This window comes from Protopterus annectens, chromosome 4.part0, assembly GCF_019279795.1.
Source record: "Protopterus annectens isolate FY-2018-M chromosome 4.part0, PAN1.0, whole genome shotgun sequence".
Classification (NCBI taxonomy): Eukaryota; Metazoa; Chordata; order Ceratodontiformes; family Protopteridae; genus Protopterus; species Protopterus annectens.
In genome coordinates, this window is record NC_056733.1 from 114202196 (window position 1) to 114227412 (window position 25217).

Below are 25217 nucleotides of genomic sequence, written 5' to 3' on the forward strand. Positions count from 1 at the left end.
AGAAGAGAGGGGGGTTCCTATATGGGAACTGTTTGGAAGACAGCATGAAAGTACAGTTGTGTACATTTACCAAAAATGTAGATGTTCGAGTGTATTCACTGTTGCAGTCATCACATTTGGGTTATCTGCCTGCTGGTTAGCCCTCAGCCGGCCTGAATACCAGTCTCTCTGGATTTCTGCGTCGGATGCTGTCACTTCTTCCTTGACGTCAGGTCGTCAGGAGTATAAAACATGCAACTGATGCCATTACATCAGTTTTTCTTGCCCCAGATGTCAGGTGCCCCCACAACAGGAAGCAATTAAATGGCATGGTAAACCCCCATAAAAAAACAAATACACAAGAAAGATTAAATATACCAACAAGAAGGAGAGGTAGAGCGAAGAGAAGTCAGGGGGCTGGAGGGAGGGTAACCATGACTGCAACAGTGAATACACTCAAACATCTATATTTATGGTAAGTGTACACAACTGCACTATGTTCTTTGTGTATTCACTGTTGCAGTCATCACATTTGGGTTGATTACCAAAGCTAAGGAAGGGAGGAGGAAGTTAAAGAGCATTAGGGCCAGCTATTAATCCCTGCAAGACTGCAGTGGCAAATCCAGCTCTGGATTTAGAAAAGATAGGCAAGTGGTAATGCTTGGTGAAGGTATGTACAGAGCTCCAGGTAGCAGCTTCTACGATGTCCTTGGTAAGGACTCCTCTGAGAAATGCCGCAGAGGTAGATGCAGCCCTGGTGGAATGTGATCGTATCCCCTGTGGAGTAGGTTTTCCATGGTGCTTGCAGCAAAAATGAATGCAATGGGCTATCCATTTGAAAATGGTTTGCTTTGAAATTGCCTTCCCCTCTGCCCCTGCAGCAAAGCTAACTAGCAGCTGTTCAGATTTTCTGATAGATTCTATTTGGACAGGACTAAGCCTACGTTGTCTGTGCACATCCAGAGTGTGCAGTTATTAGTTCCCCATTGATTTGTGGATTAGGGAAAACAGTAGGCAAATAAATGGACTGATTTAGGGCCACACTAGACACCACTTTGGGCATAAAGGAAGGATTAGTCCTGAGGGAAACCCTGTCTGCATGGAAGATAATGAAGGGTTCCCCACTGTCATAAGGGCCTGTAATTCAGACACTCTTCTTGCTGAAGGGATGGCTAGAAGGAAGGCTGTTTTCCAAGAAAGGAATTTCAACTCTGCTGTAACAGCTGGCTCAAAGGGGGGGGGGGGGGTGAGCTTTTCCAATACAAAGTTAAGGTCCCAGGCTGGAGTGGGAGCTCTCTTGGGGGGGGGGGGTCCTTAAATTTTTGGCCCCTCTAAGGAATTGCTTTAGCAAGGGGTGAGAGAAGAGTGGTGGGCTCAGTATTATAATGTGCTGAAATGGCTGAGGCATGAATTTTAATTGACGAGAAGGATAGGCCCTTGTGGAGCATTTCTGTTAAGTACTGTAGAATATGAGGTAAGCTGGGCACCATTGTGCCCCATCCCCTGAACCTGGTTCCAGGAACAGTATCTTTTCCACTTTTCAGCATAGGATTTTCTAGTACTAGGCCTCCTTGCCTCCAGAATGACATCCAGTACCTGCTTAATGAGGGATGCTAGAGGAGAGCTCAAGGAATTAGTCAGGCTGCAAGGTTCAGGATTTGACGCTGAGGGTGCAGAATCTGGCCAGGCTGCTGGGACAGCAGGGAAGGGGTTTGAGGCAGGTGCCATGGTTGTAGCAATGTCATACTGCGCAAGAGGGGTACCAGTGCTGGCATGGCCAGTCTGGTACAATCAGTATTGTCCTTGGCTTGTCCTGTTTGATCTTTAGTAGAACCTTCAAGAGGAGAGGCACAGGGGGAAAGGCATAAACCAAGAGGCTTTCCTAGGTAAAGGACAGTGCATCCACTTTCTAAGCTTGACTGTGGGGAGTTCTGGTGCAGAATTTGTTCAACTGGTAGTTCTGAGGGGAGGCAAACAGGTCTACCTCTGGAGTTCCCCATTTGTTCCTCAAGAGGTTGAATATTTTGGGTACTAGTTTCCATTTGTGTGGGTCCATGAGATTTCTGCTTAAGTCGTCTGCCAGTGAATTTAGTTTGCCTGGCAGGAATTGTGCTTGTAGGTGTACTTGGCAGCTCAAGACTGTGTCCCATAGAGCCATGGCTAGTCTGCAGAGAGGGTACGAGTGGGTTCCCCCTGCTTGTTTATGTACCACATAACTGTGGTGTTGTCTGCCTTTACCAACAGTTGTCTTGGAAGAATATGGTCTTTGAAGGTTGTCAGAGCATTCTGTACAGCTAACATTTCTTTTTGATTGATATGCAGGTGCATCTGTCGCGGGTTCCATTTGCCCTGAATGCACTGCCCTGCCATGTGAGCCCCTCATGCATAGTCTGATGCGTCTATTAGGGTTTGGGAAGCTGGAGGTAGAGTGAATGGCAGTCCCTTGTTGTGGTAGCAGGCCTCTGTCCACCAGAGGAACTTGTATAAAGATACAAGGAATGATAGAAATCATTGTTTCCAGGTCCTGAGAATGTTGACACCATAGGCTTTTTAGGTACCATTGAAGTTTCCTCACATGCAGTCTTGCATATGGAATTAGTAGAACGCAAGAGGCCATGAACCCCAGAGCTTGCAGTATTTTCCTTGCAGATAGCTGGGGTTTTGTGGCCAATAGTTTGAAGTAGGCTGTCAAATAAACTTGTTTCTCCGGAGTGAGGAATGCCATCTGGGAAGTTGTGTTCAAGCTTGCTCCCAGGAATACAATCTGTTGGCAGGGTACTAGGTGAGATTTCTTTTCGTTGATGGTGTACCCAAGTGAGGTTAGAAGTTTCTTTACGAATGCCAGGTGTTATAATAGCAAGTCCTGGCTTTCTGCCTGAATCAGACAATCATCCCAAGTATGGGTAAATTTGAATATTTCTCTGCCTGCAAAATGCAATGACTGGAGCTAGACACTTTGTGAACACCCTGGGCTCAGGAGATAAGCCAAAGGGAGGTGCAGAGAACGGAAAGTGCATGGAGCCCACTCTGAAACATAGGTATTGTCTGCAGGATCCTCTTATTGAGATGTGCAGGTAAGCTTCCTTTAAGTCTAGGGTTGCCAGCCAGGCAACCGTGGCTAGCACAGGAAGAAGCTGTTGAAGAGTTAGCATTTTGAATTTTGGAACCACCACAAAGGTGCTGAGAATAGAGGTCCAGGATAGGACGCCAGGAGTTGTCTTTTCTGGGTACCAGAAAAAGTCTTGAATAAAAACCTTGTCCCCTTTGTTCTGCTGGGACAGGTTGAATAGCCCTGTTACTGAGAAGAGAGAGAACCTGTTGTTGGGCCTCTGCCCATTGATTTGGGGGTAGGTCTGGCCAACCATTTGGGGTTGGCAGTGTGTGGAAGTGGAATCTGCATCCTTGGGAAACTATGTTCAAAACCCATTTGTCCTGGGTAATGAGTTCCCAGTATTTTGCATGCAGGACGAGCTTTCCTCCTAAGGGAGCAGGCACTTGAGCAGGGCTTGGAAAGGTTAAGGTTAAGTCATTGTGCCATTTTTCCATAGGGCGGTGGCTTACTACTCCCTGCTTTGGAAGTGGGACCCCCACCTCCGCTTAGATCTGTGCGTAGTCTGAGACTGTAGCCTAGGTGGTCTGCTGTTCCTGGGTTTGGACTGAAGACCTGGAAGGGACTGGAAAGGACCAGTTCTTTGAAGGCCAATGCCTACTCAATCTGGGAGGCTGTACTTGTAGGAAATCTTTAACAATATGCATAGATTTAGCTTTTTCCTCCACCCTTTTGAGGACGACTTCTGCTTTGTTGCCAAAAAGGCGGTCTTGGTTTAAGGGAGCATCCAGTAATTTAGCTTTCTTATGATCTGGGAAGTTTTGTTCCTTAAGCCAAGCATGCATTCTAAGTACAGACCCAGTGACAGCAGCCCTGCAAGATGCTTCTAAAGCGTCAAAACCACATTGCAAAGTATGTTTACCAACTTGTTCTGCAGAATACATTAAATCTTGCAATTCTTTGTGTTCAGCACAGTCAGGAATCAACATAATTTTCTGTCTAAGTAGTCCCATAATATGCTGCTGATACTTTAACATATGAAACTGGCAATTTATAGCCCTAATGGCCAAAGTGAAAGAAGTGTATACCTTTTTACCCCATCTGTCCAAGGCTCTAGAATCTCTATCAGAAGGGGTAGGATTTTGGCAGCAGTAGGCCTTTTGGTCCTTGGGAAATGGTCTCTGGATCTGCAGAAGGATTCTTGAAGAGGAACTTGTGAGAGTCAGGTACTCTGTAGTACCTGTCAGGTTTTCTGGGAGCTGGAGGTAAAGTGTCTGGGGTAAGGCTAGATTCCAAGAAAGCATCATCTACAATGTCCAGAACAGGAGGGATAGCTAAAGGCCTGTGTTGAGGTAGGAATAAGAATTCCTTAAGTCTCTTTTTGGACTCAGAGTAATCCTGGCTTTCCCAGCGGAAATGCTCCCTAAGAGTATGCAAGGTTTCACTGAAAGAAAAATCTTCTGGAGCGGAAGCAGAGGGAATGGAATCTTCTCTGCATCAGAATCCTCATAAGTGGATAAGGGCAAATCCTGGTAATCAAAAGGAGCAGAAATATCAGATTCCTGATTAGAAGAATCGGAAAGAAAATCAGTTCTAGGTCTCAGAGTGGGAAGGCTGGTTTTCCCCAATTAAGATAGGGTCTTCAGCCATTCTAAGCATTTGTTTTTTAGGCATATGGGCCTGAGCCTGCGGTTTGGTCGTCGGTTTTCTAGGCATAGTGCGAGTTTTTGGCTTGGATGAAAACGATGGCGTTGGTTTAATATGAATGTCTGCATGAATGTCTGCCTGAATACACACTCAGAAGCCGGTGCCTGCACAGTGGCTACGGACCCATCCGCAGGTTCCACAGTCGAAGAAGCATCTCTCGGCATACTGGACTCCGAATGGGTCTCAGTAGAGGCCTGTGAATCTGAAGTAGCAGGTATCAGGGGCTGCGAAAGTGCCTGAGTACCGGTGGACTGGTGACTAGCTTAACGGAAGCATCGGCAGTTTTGGTCCTATGCGGTCTGTATCTGTCTTTATCCTTACGTTTTTTCAGAAGATTGGTAGTCAGATGGCTTAACGAAGCCATTTCGGAGTACACAGATAGAGTACGAAAGTAATTAGCTGCAAAAATAGCCTGACCACGAATAGTTTGGGCATTGAACAAGGCACAAAACCGACAAGGAGGGACGTCGTGGTCTGGGCCTAAACAGGGGATGCTGTAAGAATGAAAATCTCTATGAGGTATTTGCTTTCCACAGGTAAGACAATTGTTAACTTTTACTGATATCGGTTAGAGCAAGAAATAGGATCCCCAACGGAATACTCATCTTTTCTGAAGACTTTGGGAATGAAACTCGAAAATGAAAATTTCAGGAGTCGGCCAACCGGCACTTACGAACTGCTTCTGCTTCTGGCACAGCACGGCAAGAAAGACTGATGTAATGGCATCAGTTGCATGTTTTATACCCTTGAAGACCTGACGTCAAGGAAGAAGTGACAGCATCCGATGCAGAAATCCGAAGAGACTGGTAGTCAGGCCGGCTGAGGGCTACCTGCAGACAGATAACCCAAACGTGATGACTCAGTGAAACACAAAGAACATCAGCCTATTTCTTGTACAGTTTATATAAACGTATGTTTTTAGGTCAGGTTTAGATATGTTTATACAGTTTTTTATTCATTTGGATTTAAATGACTATATATTTATTGGGTAGATTTATCACATGATGTGTTGGTAGCACTATTTAAGTGGTGTATGTGCCAAATTATGGCAGTTCTGGAGACAAAAGGGCTTGACTGCTGTATTCCATTAAAGTGGTCGTTGGTCCTTCCCAATTGTCTGGATGTCTTCCAATGAAAAATGCAAAACACAAAAGCAAAAAAAAATGGTGCAGGATTTCAGCTACACTTTTCATTTAAAGGGAATGGTTGACTGTCTTATTCGCACACTTTTTTGAACATTTTACCATTCCTTTACTTCTAAGGGAATCTAAGTGCTTGTACCACATCATCATTTGCATATTTGTCTCGAGACTGTAGACAGTAAATGGTAGAGAAGCTTACTAGCATTAAACAAGGGTACTGGATTTTTGTAATAAGGCACACCAACTAATATAGGTTCAGCCTCATGGTAAAATCCTCCACACTTATTTTTCTATATTTGCAAAAAGCCTTTGCATGGTGAAATCCATTACCTTCACCACATCCCCAGTTCCTAATTTAATTACTACTTAAATAACAATTTTTCAGAAAACTTTGTTTCTATGACAACTTCATCCCCAACAAAAGCTCAAATGGATAGCTGGTGATGTATAGCTAAAAATCTTACAGTCATACTCAGTCCTGCTGTAGCTTGAATAATTAGCATATTCTTCAATTAAAAATGCTTTCTAACACAATACTTCAACTGTGAGACAAGAGCACACATGTTCAAGACAAACATGCAGCAAAACAATGTTTTCAATCATAAGGCAGTGTAAGTAAGGTGTTTAAGCTCTGAGGATCCAGAATTGGGATCCCGCAGGCTGCAAAAGCAACAGGAAGGAAAAAGAAATGCTCTTAAGTGCCTCCATGCTGATTTTTTCCTAACTTACTGCTTTCTGCACTTTTTAGCTGTTTTTGTTTAACTTAACTGCATTTAAACTGTATTTGCTTTAATACTGCTACACACTCAAGTGTGGGCAGCTTGCACTGCATTTAAATTGTTTTTACTGCTATTTTAGCTGCTTTTCTGTAAAAAAAAAAAAAAAAAAAAGTTCTAAGCTTCTTTCCCACCTTTCCTATAACTAGTGTAGTCCAGACACAGATTTGCTGTATCCAGGACTGTTTTATAAGTTTCTAAATCCCCCCCAGCCCTTTCTGTGCTAGAGGGATGTCTTCTAGGTTATCAGTGGGAGTGGTAAGCACTAGGTAGCTTTATCTACCACGAGTGGTTTCTGGCCCAGAAATTGTAGTTTATTGGCTGTTTGGGCAGTTTTTCCATCCCTTTCAACGGTCTGGTTTAAAAGCCAGTGTTTGCACAGGTTTGCTCACCATGCAGTGACACCCAGCTGAGGCAAACTATTACCGATGCCAGAAAGTCTGCTTGTCAGTTTTTCCCTTAGAACTTGCTTGTTCTTTTACTTCTTGCACTTCATTTAGCTTAATCGACTTACACTTCACAGCAGGCTTCTGTAGCATTTACTGCAACACACTTAGGTGTTATCAGCACTAGCTGTTCCTACACAGTATCATCACCAGTACTTTTTAGTTTTGATCACCCTTCCTAGCATGATTGTAGGGCAATTTCCTGTGCTTTCTCCTGTTAACCTGATGCACCTGGGCATTCTATGACAGTGTGATAACAGTCTCTGATGCACTTACATCACCAAATTGGAAGCTGTGCACTCTCCAGCCAAGACCGGACTACTGGTCAAGAAGAGAAGGTCAACACTTGCAACACACCACATGGAACACACAGCCCCCCAAAACACCAACCATCACAACTCACATATAGAAACACAAACCATACACCCACCTTCGCGGAGGCTCTTAATAAAAATTTACCCAAACAGAGACCCCAGACACAGAAACGCAACCACCACAACACACCACCAACCCCAGAACACATAGCTCACCACCACAGTGTGCCCCTCAACCTAAGCCCTTAAGGCAAAATACTTTGCCCAATGTACTAATCATAGGAGACTCAATTGTGAGGCACACTGATGTCCCACTCACTAGGCTGAGCAAGAAGAAAGTGACAGTCAGTTGTCTATCAGGTGCCAGGATCCGCCACATAACATATGCACTCAGGTCACTCCACAAGTACAAGCATGATTCAGTCATTGTTCATGTGGGTGTGAATGACCTGAGACATACCTCCCTGGACTACATGTAGAGAGATGTGATGGATCTCTCGGACTGTGTGGCCCAGGCAGGTATGACCCTAGCCCTGAGCAGTATTCTATCATCACCCAGATTAATACCACAGTATGAACAGAAAATGATTGACTTCAACAATTAGTTAAGTGTCTGTCTGCCTGGGATGACATGATTGACAGACCTCAATGGTTTGCCAGAGACGGCCTGCATATATGTCACCCCGGGATTCCGGCTACTGGCTAAGGGTCTTGCCACTCATATAGTGCTTTTTTTAGGCAGTGTCCAAAGACCAAATTTCCACCATAACAGCTACAAACTAATGCAATCTGAGGGTCATTTTGCTCAATGCTAGAAGTCTAAATCTCAAGATGCACTCACTCAATGCTCTCCTCAAAATGGAAAATGCTGACATTTGTGTTATAATGGAGACCTGGTTTAAAGAGGCAAAAAGCACCCCTGTGCTTCCAGGTTACTACTCATTCCATACTTTCGTCCCCGGAACATGGCTGAAAGCTCTAAAGGTGATGGTGTCTCTATATACATAAAGGATATGCACACCTCTAGACTGGTAACCCAGTACAATGCATCCGAGATACTCCCGGTACAACACTGAGCAAGACGGAGATACAAGTTATGGCCTGCTACTGAACCCCAACCATGTCCCTAGACTCTCACTCCACATTCCTAAGCACACTGAAATCCATCAAGGTTCAACCCAATACTCTCATACTGGGTGACTTCCAATTACCCTTCCATCAACTGGGAAAATTATTAAAGTAACAATTCATCAATTCCAATGCCTTGGACCAGCTCATTCTGACCCCACTAAATGAAGCAACATCCTCAACCTGGTTATCACCAACATGAGACACCGTTGCTCCACACCTATAGTCAATTCCTCCCTGGTTAAATCAGACCACAAACTTCACCATGGAAATCCTCATCTCATCGACACCCACCACAAAGGTGACCACCCTGAAAAACTTCTCCAAAGCGGACTGTGAACTCCTAAAACCAGAGGTGGCTAACTTCTCGGCACCCATGCCAATAGAAAATAGCTGCATGACTGCTGAATCATACACCAATGCACTGTACAAGCACGTACACAAATGCATGGAACTTGCCGTACCAAATAGAACCAAGACGCTCTCCTCCAAAAAAAGGAAGCTAATCTGGTGGTTCCCAGCCATCAATAAACTCTAAAACAGAAGGAAGAAACTGTTGCAGAAAAAAGTGAAGTCACAAGACTCGGAAGACTGGAAAAACTCCCTTATCAGCCTCAACAAAATTTTGAGATCCTTTATCAAATCCTCTAAGGCAGAATTGCGGCTGACACCAAAAACAACCACAAAGCCTTCTCCAGCTATATCAAGAACTTCCAAGGCAAAACCCAGATTTGATCTGAGTTACTGCACAATGGTACCTCCTACACTGAGCCAACAGAAATAGCCAACATACTAGCAGACAGATTCAGTATCAGCTTTACCCCCCAAAAAAATCCCTATCACAATACCAGAAGAAAAGTACAGTTTTGTACCTACCATAAATGTAGATGTCCGATAGGAATGCATCTGCAGTCCTTACAAATGGGTTGTCCTGTCGTCAGGCAGCCCTTTGGTCGGCCGGATTCCAAAGTCTGGGTCCGGCTTCGGCTGGTGTCGCACTTCACCTGACGTCATCGCTGCAGTTTTTCGGGTATAAAGGCATCAGCCAACGCCATCTTCCTCAGTGTTTCTTGCCCCAGATGCCAGGTGCCCTCTTGGATGGCTAAATTTGGATAAATGCCAATGTTCCCAAAAAGTAGAGAGCAAACACATAAAATAAGCATGTATGTACATATATACAAACAAATACACCATAATAGATCCCCCCCAAGCTAGCTGAAGGATGGCAAATACCCTAGGAGTACCTCAGAGGGGAAGGTGGGTGGGTAATCCTGACTGCAGATGCATTCCTATCGGACATCTACATTTATGGTAGGTACAAAACTGTACTATGTCCTTCAAGGATGCATCTGCAGTCCTTACAAATGGGTAGAATACCATAGCTAAACTAGGGGAGGAGGAAAAAGGTAGAGATGATGGTGTAGCTAGGATCCCTTGCAAAACAGCAGTGGCAAAACCTGCTCGGGATGTAGAGTATAAAGGTAAATTGTAATGCTTGGCAAATGTATGCATGGAGGTCCAAGTAGCAGCCTCTATAATGTCCTTGGTAGCCACTCCTCGTAAGAAAGCTGTGGTAGTGGCAGTAGCCCTTGTGGAGTGAGGCCTGATGTTCTCTGGAGTTTTCTTTCCATGGTAGGAGTAACAAAATTTAATGCAATTTCCTATCCATTTGGAGATTGTCTGTTTTGAAATTGGTTTTCCTTCCTTTCCTGTTGCATATGCTACCAGAAGCTGGTCAGTTTTTCTATTGGACTTGGTCCTGTCCAGGTAGTAGCGTAATTGCCTATGTACATCCAAGGTATGTAAGAGTCTTTCTCCCCTGTTCTGTGGGTTGGGGAAGAATGTAGGTAGGTGGATAGCCTGATTTAATGACACTCTGGATACCACCTTAGGCATGAATGTAGGATTTGTTCTCATGGACACTCTATCTTGATGGAAGATCAGGAAGGGTTGCACTGCCATTAATGCCTGTAGTTCAGAGACCCTTCTTGCTGAAGTTATTGCCAGCAGGAAAGCAGTCTTCCAGGATAGGTATTGTAATTCTGCTGTTGCTGCTGGTTCGAAAGGGGGAAGTGTCAATTTTTCTAGCACAAAGTTCAAGTCCCATGCTGGCAATGGTGGTTTCCTAGGAGGTTTTACATTTTTGATTCCTCTCAGAAACTGTCTGAGCAGAGGATGAGAGAAGACAGGAGGATCCAAGCTGTATTCTGCTGAAATAGCTGATGCATGTATCTTGATGGAGGAATAGGACAGGCCTGTATGGAAGAGCACTGCCAAGTACTCCAGGATGTTGGCTATGTTTACCAGTGTCACATCTTTGCCCTTTGCAGTACTCCAAATGAGATATCTTTTCCACTTTGCTGCATAATTCTTTCTTGTTGAAGGTCTACGAGCCTCCAGGATTATGTCTTTAACCCTTTGGGATAAATTTGGGTTAATTGCTCTTATGTAATGTTCCAGGCAGTCAGCTGCAGAGTTTTCAGGTTCGGATGCAGGATGTTGTAGTTGTTCTGTGTTAACAGTAATGGGATCAGGGGTAGTGTCCATATTTGTTCCCGAGACATGCTTCTCAGCAGTGGGTACCAATGTTGTCTTGGCCAGTCTGGAGCTATTAGAATGATCCTTGGACGGTCCTCTTTGATCTTCAGAAGCACCTTGTGCATCAAAGGAAGTGGTGGGAATGCGTATGCTGTCAGATTTTTCCAACTGAAAGATAGGGAGTCCACCTTCCAAGCAAGTGGGTGGTATGTCCTTGTGCAGAATTTCTTTAGCTGGTGATTGAGTGGTGATGCAAACAAGTCTATTTGTGGTGATCCCCATTTTCTTGTAATGGCTTTGAAGATGTCCGGATGTAGCATCCATTCGTGGGCGTCTGTGGTAGTTCTGCTTAATGTCTGCTAGAATGTTTTCTTTTCCCGGTACAAAAATTGCTTGTAACTGAATGTTGTAGCTCAGAGCCACATCCCATAGGTCCAGTGCCAGCCGGCATAGAGGATATGAATGCATGCCTCCCTGTTTGTTGATGTACCACATAACTGTGGTGTTGTCTGTCCTTATCATCAACTGACCTTCCTGGAGAAACGGTCTGAATGACTGGATTGCCAATTTTACTGCCAGCATTTCCTTTAGATTTATGTGCAGGCGCAGCTGGTCTTGAGTCCATAAGCCTTGTATGCACCTGCCCAGCATGTGTGCCCCCCAACCGAGGTCTGAGGCATCTGTCGTGATGGTTTGGCTTGGTTGACTGTTGCAGAAGGGCAATCCTGTGTTTGATTGACAGGCCTGGGCCCACTATAGGAACTCTTGCTTCAGGCATGGGATTATTGGAATTTTGGTTTCTAGGCTGTGCTTGTGTTGGGACCACAAATTCTTCAGGTACCACTGTAGCTTTCTCATATGCAGTCTGGCATGAGGGACCAGAATTATGCAGGATGCCATGAAGCCTAGGGCTTGTAGTACTTTTCTTGCAGTTAGATGGTTCTGCTTTGTTAATGCCAAGAAGTAGAGGTAGTTGCTCTTTCTTTTCTGCAGTTAGGAATGCCATTTGTTTTGAAGTGTCCAGCTCTGCACCCAGAAAGGTTTATTCTTTGGGATGGAATCAGCCTTGACTTTTTTATATTGACTGTATATCCCAGGGCTTGTAACAGGTAAATGACTCTTTGTAAGTCTTCTGTTAGCTTGCTTTTGTTGTCCGCTTGTATCAGGCAGTCGTCCAGGTAGGGATAAATTTGGATCCCCTGAAGTCTGCAATGAGCAATTACTGATGCCAGGCATTTCGTGAACACTCTGGGCGCAGTAGACAAGCCAAAGGGCAATGCTGAAAATTGATAATGCTCTGATCCTGCAAGAAATCTGAGGTATCTTCTGCAAATTGGTCGAATGGTGACGTGCAGGTATGCCTCCTTGAGATCTAGAGTTACCAGCCAAGACTCCTTGCCCAGCATGGGAAGAAGCTGCTGTAGGGTCAGCATTTTGAATTTTGGAACAATGAGGAATGTGTTTAAAGCGGACAGGTCTAGAATAGGTCTCCATTTGTTTTCTTTTCTTGGTACCAGGAAGAGTCTGGAGTAAAATCCCTTTCCTTTCTCCATAGATGGTACCTGTTCCACAGCTCTCATTCTTAATAGTTGAGATATTTGCTTTAGAGCTTCTGCCCTTTGAGTAGGTGGTAGGTTTGGCATTCCTCTCTTTCCTGGTAGAGTATGGAAGTGGAACCTGTAACCTTGGTCTATAGTTTGCAAAATCCATTTTTCCCTTGTGATGCAATGCCAGTTCTTTGAAAATAAGGTTAGCTTTCCGCCTAAGGGTGCTTCTAGTTGTTCCCTGGTAGGCAGTGCCACTGCCAAGTCACTGTGATTGAGTTGTCGTAGTGGTGGTGGCTGCGTCTGTGCCTCGCTGGTTGTTACCTTGCCACTGGCGTCCCCTGTAGGCAGCCCTGGATTGGTTTCTGCCTCTAGAACGCCTATTCCTGCCTCTCTGTGTCTTAGAGGAGTCCGGAAAAGACCAATTCTTGGAGGGCCAATTCCTGCTAAACCTTGGAGGTTGTACCTGTCAGAAATCTTTCACTGTTTGTACAGATTTCGCCTTCTCCTCCATCTTTTTTAGTACCTGTTGTGCAGGGGAACCAAATAAATTGACCTTGTCCATAGGTGCATCCAAAAGCTTTGATTTGACATGGTCTGGTAATGCCTGTTCTTTCAACCATGCATGTCTCCTGATAACTGTGCCAGTCATGGCTGATCTAAAGGAAGCCTCCAGTGCATCATAGCCACATTTTAAAGAATGGTTACTAACCTGCTGTATGTTATGTACCATTTCCTGAACATATTTTTTATCTAAAGATTCTTCAGAGGACAGCTTTTTAGTTAACTGGTCAAGCATAAACTCTTGATATTGAATCATATGAAATTGGCAGTTCAAAGCCCTTGCTGACAAAGTAGCAGAAGTGTAAACTTTTTTACCCCATCTCTCTAAGGACCTAGAGTCCCTTTCAGAGGGGAGGAGGTTTTTAGTAGAAGTAGCTGCTACAGCTTTAGGGCCCTGGGAGATGGTCTCTGGATCTGCAAAGGGAGCCTTATATAAATGGTGATGAGTGTCCGGGACCCTGTAGTACCTATCGGGCTTAGCAGGAGCCGGAGGTAATGAATCAGGAGCAGTGCAAGCATCATTAAATGCATCATCTACAACAGAAAGAACTGGAGGTATAGCTAAAGGCCTATGTTGTGGCAAATGTAGAAAGGTTCTAAGCCTTTTTCTGGAGTCTGAGAAATCTTGGCCCTGCCACTGAAATTGTTCCCTCATAGCATGCAAAGTTTCCCCAAAGGAAAATTCCTCAGGTGGAGAGGCTGAAGGAATGGACTCTTCAGCATCAGAGTCTTCGTAAGGGGAATAAGAAGCCTCAGGAGGATCTGTATGCTCTGAGTCATCAGAGGAATCATCTGTGGATACTGGCTCAGGGGGCTCTGCTCTAGGCCTCTTTTCTGGAGGTGGGAGAGGTCCTGTCTGGATGAGGCTGGGATCCACGAATTAAAGAAATTATATCCTCAGCCAAAGAAAGCATATGGGAGCTGGTGCTGGGCCTGTGTGAGGGGGGTTTGGCAGGCACCGTTTTTGAAACTTTGGCTGCTTTAGCCCTGGCAAAGGCCTTAATAGACATGGCTGCTGGAGGCCTAGCAGCTCCACGTGCAGGGGTAGAAATATCCAGGGGAATAGTGTCTGATAATTCCTGAGAAACCGCAACAGAAGGTTGGATTTCAGAAGCCGATTCTACCAGGTTAGAGGAGGCCTCGGTAGAAGGCATGGTTTCGGCTGAAGAAAGAACCGCTTGCTCGGTTTCGTCCGAAACCGAGACACTCACTGTTTGCTTAATCGCGGTTTCGGCCGAAACCGCGGACCGCGAGTGTCGGTCCTTTTCTTTGCGTTTTTTGGAAATTTGAGTTGTCGGAGGATCCGACGGCATAATATAGGCAAAATCAGAGCCGAAAATCTGTTCAGCAAACTCCGACGGACGCTTAAAAGAAGCACAGGTTAGACAAGCTGCTACGTCGTGGTCTGGGCCTAAACAATGTATGCAGTAGGAGTGGAAATCCTTATGAGGTATTTGTTTCCCACAAGATAAACAGTTATTCACTTTCTCTGACATCGGCTGAGGCAAGAAAGAGTCCCCAACGGGTGCCAGCTTTTAGAAGTCTTCGAAGTAGTATTCGGTAGTAGTAATCTCTGGATCTGACCGACCGGCACTTGCGAACAGCTTCTGCTTCGGGCACCACGCGGCAAGAAAGACTGAGGAAGATGGCGTCGGCTGATGCCTTTATACCCGAAAAACTGCAGCGATGACGTCGGGTGAAGTGCGACACCAGCCGAAGCCGGACCCAGACTTTGGAATCCAGCCGACCGAAGGGCTGCCTGACGACAGGACAACCCATTTGTAAGGACTGCAGATGCATCCTTGAAGGACCATGCATGGTACCCAACATTTCTGCAGCACAGGTAAAAGCTGCATTGTCCAAAGCCAAGAACACAGCATCCATGGGACCTGATAATATCCCTGGCTGTGTTCTACATTAACTACAAAACGAACTGGCACCACATCTGTGTGCCTTGTTCAATCACAGCCTTACCTCAGGCTTTGTCCCTAACAAAATGCGCACTGCTACAGTCATGCCTCTCCATAATGGGGGAGCGACTACAAACCCTGGGAACTATCGCGCCATTAGCCTAACGAATCTGGTATGTAAAGCTATGGAGTGCATCATCATGGACCTGCTTAACAAACATATAAGTAATCTCCAAATTCTTGACCCCACGCAGTTTTGCTTTGTCAAGGGGAGATCCTGCCTGCTGAACCTGGACGACTTTTTTGAGGCAGTCACCACGGCTGTGGATGAGGGTAAGGCAGTGCGCATACAGACTACCTTGACCTGGCCAAGGCCTCTGATATCATTCCCCACTCAGGTATCACTGATAAACTCACCAAACTAGGCATCAATCCTTACATCACTAGATGGGTTGCAAACTGGCTCACAGATAGGACCCACAAAGTGAAAGTTGTGGATTCCAAGTCAGACTGGTGACCAGTCATGAGTGGAGTCCCACAGGGCTTGGTCCTGGGTCCTCTCCTGTTTGGCATCTACTTCTCAGAAGTCCAGGCCAACACAGAGAGACACTAGCTGACCAAGTTTGGTGATGACTGTAAGCTAGGAGTTAACTCCCCAAGTGATGCAGACATCCTACAAAAGGGCTTCGCTGCGACCAGTGACTGGTATCAGAACCGTGGCCTTAATCTTAATGCCAAAAAATGAGTTATCATTCCCTTTGGAAAAAACTCAGTTCCCACTGATTACCACGTCGACAGGAGCCCACTAAACACTGAAGGGATCATAAGAGATCTGGGCACCCACCTCAACTTCAACCACCACAATGCCACTGTGGTCAGAAAGTCCTTCTATGTGGTGCATCTCAAAACCAAAGGTTTTGCATCCAGGAAGAAAGAGGTCATCATCCCTTTCGACTCATCCCTCAGACTAATCATTGAATAAAACACCCTGTTTGGCATGTACCTAAGCTAGGCACCTTCAACAGATGGAGAAGCCACAAAAGTATCTCACTAAAAGGATTCTAGGCGTTAAACACATGCCCTACATGGACAGACTCAAGAAACTTCAGCTGTTCTCAGTCTCTTATCGTCTACTTAGAGGTGATCTCTACTTGACTTATAAAGCCATGTCTGACCCAGCCTTACCTGAAATACTACACCTAAAGATATTCCAATCCCCCCACGCCACACACTCCAGAGATCACAAAGTACAGTTTTGTACCTACCATAAATGTAGATGTCCGATAGATATGCAACTGCAGTCCTTACATATGGGTTTGTCCTGCCTCAGGCAGCCCTCGGTCGGCCGGATTCCAAAGTCTGGGTCCGGCGTCAGCTGATGTCGCCTCCTCCCCGACGTCAGAGCGGCTGGGGTATAAAAGCATCAGCCGACGCCATCTTCCTCAGTGTTTCTTGCCCCAGATGCCAGGTGCCCTCCAAGGAAGGCTAAATTTAGAACTGGATAAAAAATTCCAGATATACACAATAGCAACAAACAGATACACCATAACAGATATCCCAGCTAAGTATAAAAGGATGGAAGTGGACCCAATACACAGAGGGGTAGGAGGGAAGGAAAACCTGACTGCAGTTGCATATCTATCAGACATCTACATTTATGGTAGGTACAAAACTGTACTATGTCCTTCAAGAATGCAACTGCAGTCCTTACATATAAGTTGAATACCATAGCCAAGCTGGGGGTGGTAGGCTCTAAGATAAGGATGGTGTAGCTAAAATGCCCTGCAGGACTGCCGAAGCAAAGCCTGCTCGGGATCTGGAATATAAAGGCAGGTTGTAGTGCTTGGAAAATGTATGCACGGAGCTCCATGTAGCAGCTTCTAGAATGTCCTTTGTAGTCACCCCTCTTAGGAAGGCTGTGGAGGTGGCTGTAGCTCTGGTGGAGTCTGGCCTGATATTGGCTGGCACACCCTTTCCATGGAAAGAATAACAGAATCTGATGCAATGTCCAATCCATTTTAAGATTGTTTGTTTGGAAATTGCCTTTCCTTGTACTCCAGGAGCGTATGCTACAAATAGTTGGGCAGACTTTCTGTTGGCCTTTGTTCTGTCCAAGTAGTATCGTAGTTGTCTGTGTATGTCCAAAGTGTTCAGCAGCTTTTCCCCTTTATTTTGAGGATTGGGGAAGAAAGTAGGCAGGTGAACTGCTTGATTTAGAGACACCCTGGATATCACTTTTGGCATGAAAGAAGGATTGGTTCTTAAAGAAACCCTGTCCTGATGAAAAATGAGAAATGGAGGTACTGCCATGAGGGCCTGTATCTCCGAAACTCTTCTTGCTGAGGTAATTGCCAACAGGAAAACTGTTTTCCAGGAAAGAAATTGCAATTCTGAAGATGCTGCTGGTTCAAAAGGAGGAAGGGTTAATTTTTCCAACACGAAGTTGAGGTCCCATGCAGGCACTGGTGGTTTTCTGGGAGGTTTGATATTCTTTATCCCTCTTAGAAATTGTCTTAGCAGAGGATGTGAAAACACAGGTGGATCAGTGTTGTATTTTGCTGAAATTGCTGAGGCGTGTATTTTTATGGAAGAATAGGAAAGTCCATTATGCTGCATTTCTGCCAAGTATTCCAGTATCTGCGGGATGCTCATTACTGATGCATCCTGACCCTTGTTGATATTCCAGATGTTGAATCTCTTCCATTTGGCTGAATAAGTCTTTCTGGTGGAAGGTCTGCGTGCTTCCAATAATATCTGTTGAACTTCCTTGGAGAGAGAGATATGGGGAGAAATCATGGAACCCTCCAAGCTGCCAGTTGCAAAGTTTGCAGGTTGGGCTGAACCGTCCTGTAATTGTGCTGAGTCAAGAGTAGAGGCCATTGAGGCAGGGGCCACGGCTTGGTGCAAGTTATGCTCCTTAGTAATGGATACCAGTGCTGTCTTGGCCAATCTGGAGCTATTAAGATGCCTTTCGGTTGCTCTGCTTTGATCTTCAGTAACACCTTGGTCATTAATGGTAGAGGTGGGAATGCATAGATTGTTAGAGAGTTCCAGCTGAATGAGAGAGCATCTATTCTCCAGGCTTGTGGATGGTGTGTCCTCGAGCAGAACTTTTTCAGATGATGATTGAGGTGGGAGGCAAAGAGATCTATGTCCGGCCTCCCCCATGCATGAGTTATTTCTGCAAAAATGTCTGGATGCAACATCCATTCGTGCGGGTCCAGGATGTTTCTGCTTAGACTGTCCGCCAGAACATTGTCCTTGCCCGGGACAAACTGGGATTGCAGCTGTATGTTCAGTTTCAGGGACTTTTCCCACAGAATCATTGTTAGTCTGCAAAGGGGGTAAGAATGAGTACCACCCTGCTTGTTTATGTACCACATAACTGTGGTGTTGTCTGTCTTTATTAGCAGATGGCCTTGTTGAAGATATTTTCCGAAGGCCTCGATTGCATGAATTACTGCTAACATCTCTTTTTGATTGATGTGTAAATGCACTTCCTGGGGGATCCATTGCCCTCCATATGCGCCCCCCCATCCATGGTCTGAGGCATCTGTTGTAATGGTTTGGCTTGTTTGAGGTTTGTTGAAAGGCATACCTTTGTTTAACTGGCTTGCTTGGGCCCACCACAGAAATTCCCTTTGTAGACATGGGATGAGTGGGATAACTGCTTCTAAGTTGTGGTTGTGTTGAGACCATAAACTTTTTAGGTACCATTGTAGTTTTCTCATGTGTAGTCTTGCCAGTGGGACCAGTAGAATGCAAGATGCCATGAAACCCAGGGCCTGCAGGATTTTCCTTGCAGTCATCTGGGTGAGCTTTGCTAGGCTTTTGAAGTAATGTGGTAGTTGTTCTTGCTTCTCTTCTGTGAGGTAAGCCATTTGTGATTCTGTGTCCAGTTTGGCTCCTAGAAAAATTATTTGTTGGGATGGCAGTAGTCTTGATTTTTGTAAGTTGACTGTGTATCCCAAAGCCTGTAGTAAGTGAATGACATAATTCAAGTTTTTTGTCAAGGCTTGCTTACTGTCCGCTTGTATAAGGCAGTCGTCCAGGTAAGGGTATATTTGTATCCCCTGGAGTCTGCAGTGTGCAATTACTGATGCCAGGCATTTTGTGAATACTCTGGGCGCAGTAGATAAGCCAAAAGGCAATGCTGAGAATTGATAATGCTCTGCCCTGCAAGAAATCTGAGGTATCTTCTGCAACTGTGTCTGATTGGGACATGCAGGTATGCCTCCTTGAGGTCCAGAGTAACCAGCCAAGACCCCTTGCCCAGCATGGGAAGGAGTTGCTGTAACGTCAGCATTTTGAATTTTGGTACAATGAGAAAAGTGTTTAGAGCGGACAAGTCCAGCATAGGTCTCCATTGCTTTTCTTTTCTTGGAACAAGGAAAAGTCTTGAGTAAAATCCCTGGCCTTGTTCCTGAGGAGGAACCTTTTCTATTGCTTTGATTTGTAACAGCTTTGAAACTTGTACAAATGCCTCTGCCCTTTGATTTTGTGGCAGGTTTGGCATGCCTTGTCTTGTTGGTAAAGTATAGAAGTGGAACCTGTAGCCTTGGTCTATTATGTCCAGAATCCATTTGTCCTTTGTTAAAATGTGCCAATTTTTTGAAAATAAGGATAATTTTCCGCCTAAAGGTGCTTCTCTTTGAGCCTTGGTCGGCAGTGTCAAAGTCAAGTCATTGTGATTGTCCCTGTGGAGCAGTAGAGGTCCCTGCGCCACCTCTCTGATTAGTCGGTTGCCATTGGCGTCCCTTGTAGGAGCCTCGGCATTGCCCTCTCCCTCGGGCACGCCTGTTTTTTCCCCTTTGAAACTTGTCAGTGTCTGGAAAGCTCCAATTCTTAGAAGGCCAATTCCTGCTGAACCTTGGTGGCTGAACCTGGAGGAAATATTTGACTGTTTGCACTGATTTAGCCTTTTCCTCTATTGATTTCAACACATCCTGAGCATTAGCACCAAATAGCTTGTGTTTTTCCAGAGGTGCATCTAGAAGCTTTAATTTAACATGATCTGGCAATGCCTGTTCTTTCAACCATGCATGTCTACGTATGATGGCCCCTGTCATAGCTGCCCTACATGAAGCTTCCAATGCATCATAACCACACTGAAGAAAATGATTGCTAACCTGCTGTGTATTATGAACCAAATCCTGTAAGGCCTTTCTATCTAAAGGCTCAGGAGAGGTTAACTTTTTCTGCAAATCATCCATCAAGAAATCCTGATACTGAAACATATGAAAAAGGCAATTAAGGGCCCTCATGGCAAGTGTGGTTGAGGTATAAACTTTTTTGCCCCACCTCTCCAGGGATCTAGCTTCCCTGTCCGAGGGCAAAGGATTTTTGGGCCCCTGGGAAATAGTTTCTAGATCAACAGAATGGGCCTTAAAGAAATATTTATGAGTTTCAGGAACCCTGTAGTATCTGTCTGGCTTTACAGGAGAAGGAGGGAGAGAATCAGGAAAAGCACTTGAATCTGAGTACACATCATCCAGTACATCTAACACTGGAGGGATAGCTAAAGGCCTGTGCTGGGGAAGCTTAAGGAAGGTACGAAGCCATTTCCTGGAATCGGAGAATTCCTGGCCTTGCCACTGAAAATGCTCTCTCATGGAGTGGAGAATTTCCCCAAAAGAAATATCCTCAGGAGGAGAGGCAGAAGGAATAGATTCCTCCACATCAGAATCCTTGTAGGCCTGGAAGGACTCTTCCTGGGCATCTGAGTGATCAGAGTCACCAGAGGCTTCATCTGAGGAAAGGGTGTCTGTCTGCTCAACCCTGGGCCTTTTGTCTGAAGGCGGCTGAGAACCTCGATCAGGATGAGCCTGGGAACCTCTGATTAAGGAAATTAGATCTGCAGCTAAAGTCATGATCTGTTTATCAGTAGTGGGCTGAGGCAAGGATTTAGGAGGGTGAGACTTAGCCTGGCTAGAAGCCTTAGCACGTGTGTAGGCCTTGATCGACATAGACATCGGAGGTCTAGCCGCCCCATGTGCTGGAGTAACTTTGTCCACCGGTATGGTCTCGGGCAAATCTTGGGCTTCAGATTCTGGAGGAAAATCAACAACCGGCACCGGCGTAGGCTCCGGGGCCGAAGTGATCGGTAAAGCGGTGTCGTCGGTTGGGAGCGATGGAATAACCGCCTCAGAAGAGACCGATGCACTCACGGTAGTTTTTGGCGTGGTGTCGGAGGAAGTCGCTGGCCGAGAATGTCGGTCCTGGTCTTTCCGTTTTTTGGAAATATGGGTCGTCGGTTGTTCCGACGGCATGGTATAAGAGTACTTTTCGCCAAAAAAATCTTCAGCAAACTCTGCCCGGCGCCTGAGTGTGCGCTTATTGAAGCAAGCACAGGCAGCACAGGCCGAGACGTCGTGGTCTGGGCCAAGGCAGGGAAGGCAGTAAGAATGGAAGTCCTTATGAGGTATTTGCTTACCACAAGCCAAAGGTTATTAACTTTTGCAGTTTTATCTGACATCGGCTGAGGCAAGAAAAGGTTCCCCAACGGGGTACTTAGCTTTTTGATGACTTTGGTACGTAAAACACAGCAGCTGACCGATCGGCACTTGCGAACTGCTTCTGCTTCGGGCACCGCGCGGCAAGAAAGACCGAGGAAGATGGCGTTGGCTGATGCTTTTATACCCCAGCCGCTCTGACGTCCGGGAGGAGGTGACATCAGCCGACGCCGGACCCAGACTTTGGAATCCGGACGACCGAGGGCTGCCTGAGGCAGGACAACCCATATGTAAGGACTGCAGTTGCATTCTTGAAGGACATCCTCATCACCACACTCAACAGAACATGCTGCAGGGACAAGTTCATGACCCAGAGACTACCCATACTCTAGAATAAGCTTCCCATTCATGTCAAGCAGAGCACCTCGCTGGCCCTCTTCAAGAGAAATCTTGACAAGTGGATGGGTAACAGAAAGTTCAGCCCAGGGATTACTCCAGTTGCCCTACTGGATAGATGGTCTGTGAACTAACATCAGGTGGCATGATGCCAAGGTAATTTTTTGGGGGCTAGGCTTGTAAAGGCTTCAGGACCATTAGCCTAGTACACACCTATGAAACTATGAAAAGAATTATAACACAAGCTCCACAGTAACCACTGAAAAACTGTCCTTACACATCAAGCTGGTATAGTGCGTAATGGACTGCTTGAAGAAACCTTCAATACAGCAGCCTTACTATCCCATCTTTTGGAGTAAAAAGGGGTCTGTGCTTAGTCCTGCTACCAAGACACAGTTTATAATTACATATTTACAGGCAAAAAACAAAGGCCACTCCTTACAAATCAGATGACAAAAGGAGAAACACTCCTAATACCTGAAACTTTACACACCGCACTGAAATACTAAGCAAGTGGCAGTCTACTGAAATAATAAACAAACATGCTTTATTCTTCAGTTCACACAACACACACACTTCTTTAGCAAGTAGTCAGCAATGTGATGGGAAAGGGCAGAGAGCACATGGAACACAAGTCTGAACTACAAAAACCTATAAATGCCAAAGCTGGCAACTCCCATACTAGAATGAACCAAGCTCAAGTGCAAGTCAGCCCCAGTCAATATGACTGCAGACTAAGCAATGTTTTTTGGGTGTGGAACAGTCCAGTATTTGTTACTTATTAGTCTTGTAATTTCATCATGTATGTGACCTCACATGCAAGGAAAGGAAATTGGTACAGAAAACTCCCACGGTGACAGATGCAAAGCACAATCATGCAAGACATCACAACCAATACCAAAGTACATACTAATCACTCTCTGGAGATTCTATGTCAGAAGATTAAGTGTGTCAGTCCCAAAAAAAATGAAATCAATATAGGTTTTTGGAAATACATTTCTTCTGGAAATCTGCAATTCTATCTAACACGATCAACTTAAGCAACACTGCATCTGAGAGAAATAGCAAATGCAGACTGTAGTAACCTCATTCAAGTAAAGCAAGTTGTAACCAAGTGGGTATGTTTGGGTTTGATTACTTGGTGATTACACTTTTTTTTTAATTGCATTCGCTGCCCCTGCTGGATGTCGGGCCTCAGACCCCTGTAGGCCACTCAGCTCATTTATTTCCTATAACCTGGGACAGTGTAGATGGGGAGGCACCATTCACTGAACCATTAGTGGGGTTCGAAGGTTTTATTAGTTACAGCCCTAATGCTCCACAGATGCTCAGCTAAGAACATGGACAAGGCTGACTGTGCTGGTTGTCACACTCATCCACAAGGGAGTCTTGCTCCTTTCCTGCAAGTATGTGAAGTGGTATTCCTGCTCTCCACTGAAGAAATCATACATCCCTCTGAGCTCAGAAATCTTTCCCCTCTCCCCACGAAAGGCAAGCGGCCATGCCAATTCACTCCTCACCCTGTCTGAATGGTACCTTTAGTGCCAAGGCTGTCCACTGATCTCCATTCACCTAGGCGCAGATAATGGCCCTTGCATCTGCACTAAGCATCCAGGCAGTGCTTACATACTACTGACGGGATAATAACTGCTGAGACACTGGTAAACCTATAACGGATACAAAATCTTACATACACACAGCATTTGCCTTATGTTATCAAGAAAGGCCTAGCATTTCTGTCTTTTATTTTTTTTTTTGGACAGTACAAGGTGGCACTTATAATGAAAGAATGAAATCAGGTTATCAAATGGGAAAGTTCATCTATTTTTATTCATTTAAGTGCAAAGAAAAAAATTACAACAGTTATGATAAAAAGGACATGAAAACTCTTAAGAAAAAAAAGAAATGTCTTACCTGATGATGGTCCCAATCTCCGAGAAGATGGAGTCTCATGTGTGCCTGTGGAAGCACAAATGTCATTGAGGTAAAGTTCAAAAAGCTCAGAAAAACTGGAACATGCATGACGTGTATACAGATTTATCATTAAGAAATATCAACTGCAACACAATGAAAACTCATGGTGAGAAACCAAAAAACATTATAAATATGGATGCTTGACAAGTAAATCTCTGAATACCTAAACAACTTTAATTTTTATCTCAAACATGCCATTTCCTGACTTGTAGAGAAGCTCACAGCTTCAACATGGGTCTCACTCATACATCAACACTCAAGAATAAGAAGTTATGTACCTACCATAACGTTCCATGTTAGTTGTCTTCTTCTCGCCTTCTTTCTTGCTGGTTGGGTTCAGAGCCGATCCTTGGCTCCGACTCGGCCATCTACTAAAGCTCGAGAGCTATTTACTGGCTTGAGGCCTCCCCATATCCCACAATGCTTGGCGCTAGATACCCAGATCTCATTTGGCACAGCTAACACCATAGAAAATACATATACTACAAGGTTTTCCTACAGTACTAAGACAGAGGAGGACGTAACCAAGATAAGACTCAGCCAGAGGAAAAAGGTCTCAAAAATGGACTTTTCTTGGTCTGTCCAGGCTAGGGGGATGGAGGGTGGGACGCAAGAAAGAAGGCGAGAAGAAGATAGCTAACATGGAACGTTATGGTAGGTACATAACTTCTTAATGTTAAGTGGTCTCTCTCGCCTTCATTCTTGCTGGTTGGGACAGCGTCCTTAGCACCTTAATCCTGGGTGGCTCATCGGAACAGACTCTCGAGCACAGTGGAACCAAAAGCAGCTCTACCCCTAGAGGCCATATCCAACTTATAATGTGAAATGAAAGTATGAGGAGTGGCCCATGTGGCTGTGGCACAAATAGATTCCATAGGTAGTCTTGCTTGAAAAGCTACTGAAGTAGCTAACGCTCTGGTGGAATGACCTTTGGGTTTAGTAGGGAGTTCTTTATGTCTCAGCTGATAAATCAAAGTAATAATAGAGGACAACCACCTGGATAAGGTTACTTTAGAAACTGGCAGGTCCTGTTTGCCCTCAGCATAGGACAGGACGAGTTGGTCCGATTTCCTTGTTTGCTTGATCCTATCCAAATAAAAACGTAATTGCCTATGAACATCCAATTGGTGTAACTTTTGTTCAGATTTGTTCGAATAGTTAGGAAAAAAAGACAGGTAGATCAATAGCCTGATTCAGGTTTGTTTCGGAAGGTATCTTGGGCAGAAACGAAGGATCAGTCCTGAGTGAAACTCTATCCTTATGAAACACAAGGTAAGGACGATGAATACAGAGAGCTT

At 45.0% G+C, this 25217-nt stretch overlaps 1 protein-coding gene across 1 annotated transcript in view; it reads right to left on the bottom strand.

Moving 5' to 3' along the window:
* LOC122799218 overlaps positions 1-25217 on the bottom strand; it is a 1108404-nt gene that overhangs the window by 290468 nt on the left and 792719 nt on the right. The window contains exon 13 of the mRNA XM_044068137.1: positions 23860-23904. Coding sequence (XP_043924072.1) covers positions 23860-23904 — 45 coding nt within the window. The remainder of the gene's footprint in view (positions 1-23859; positions 23905-25217) is intronic.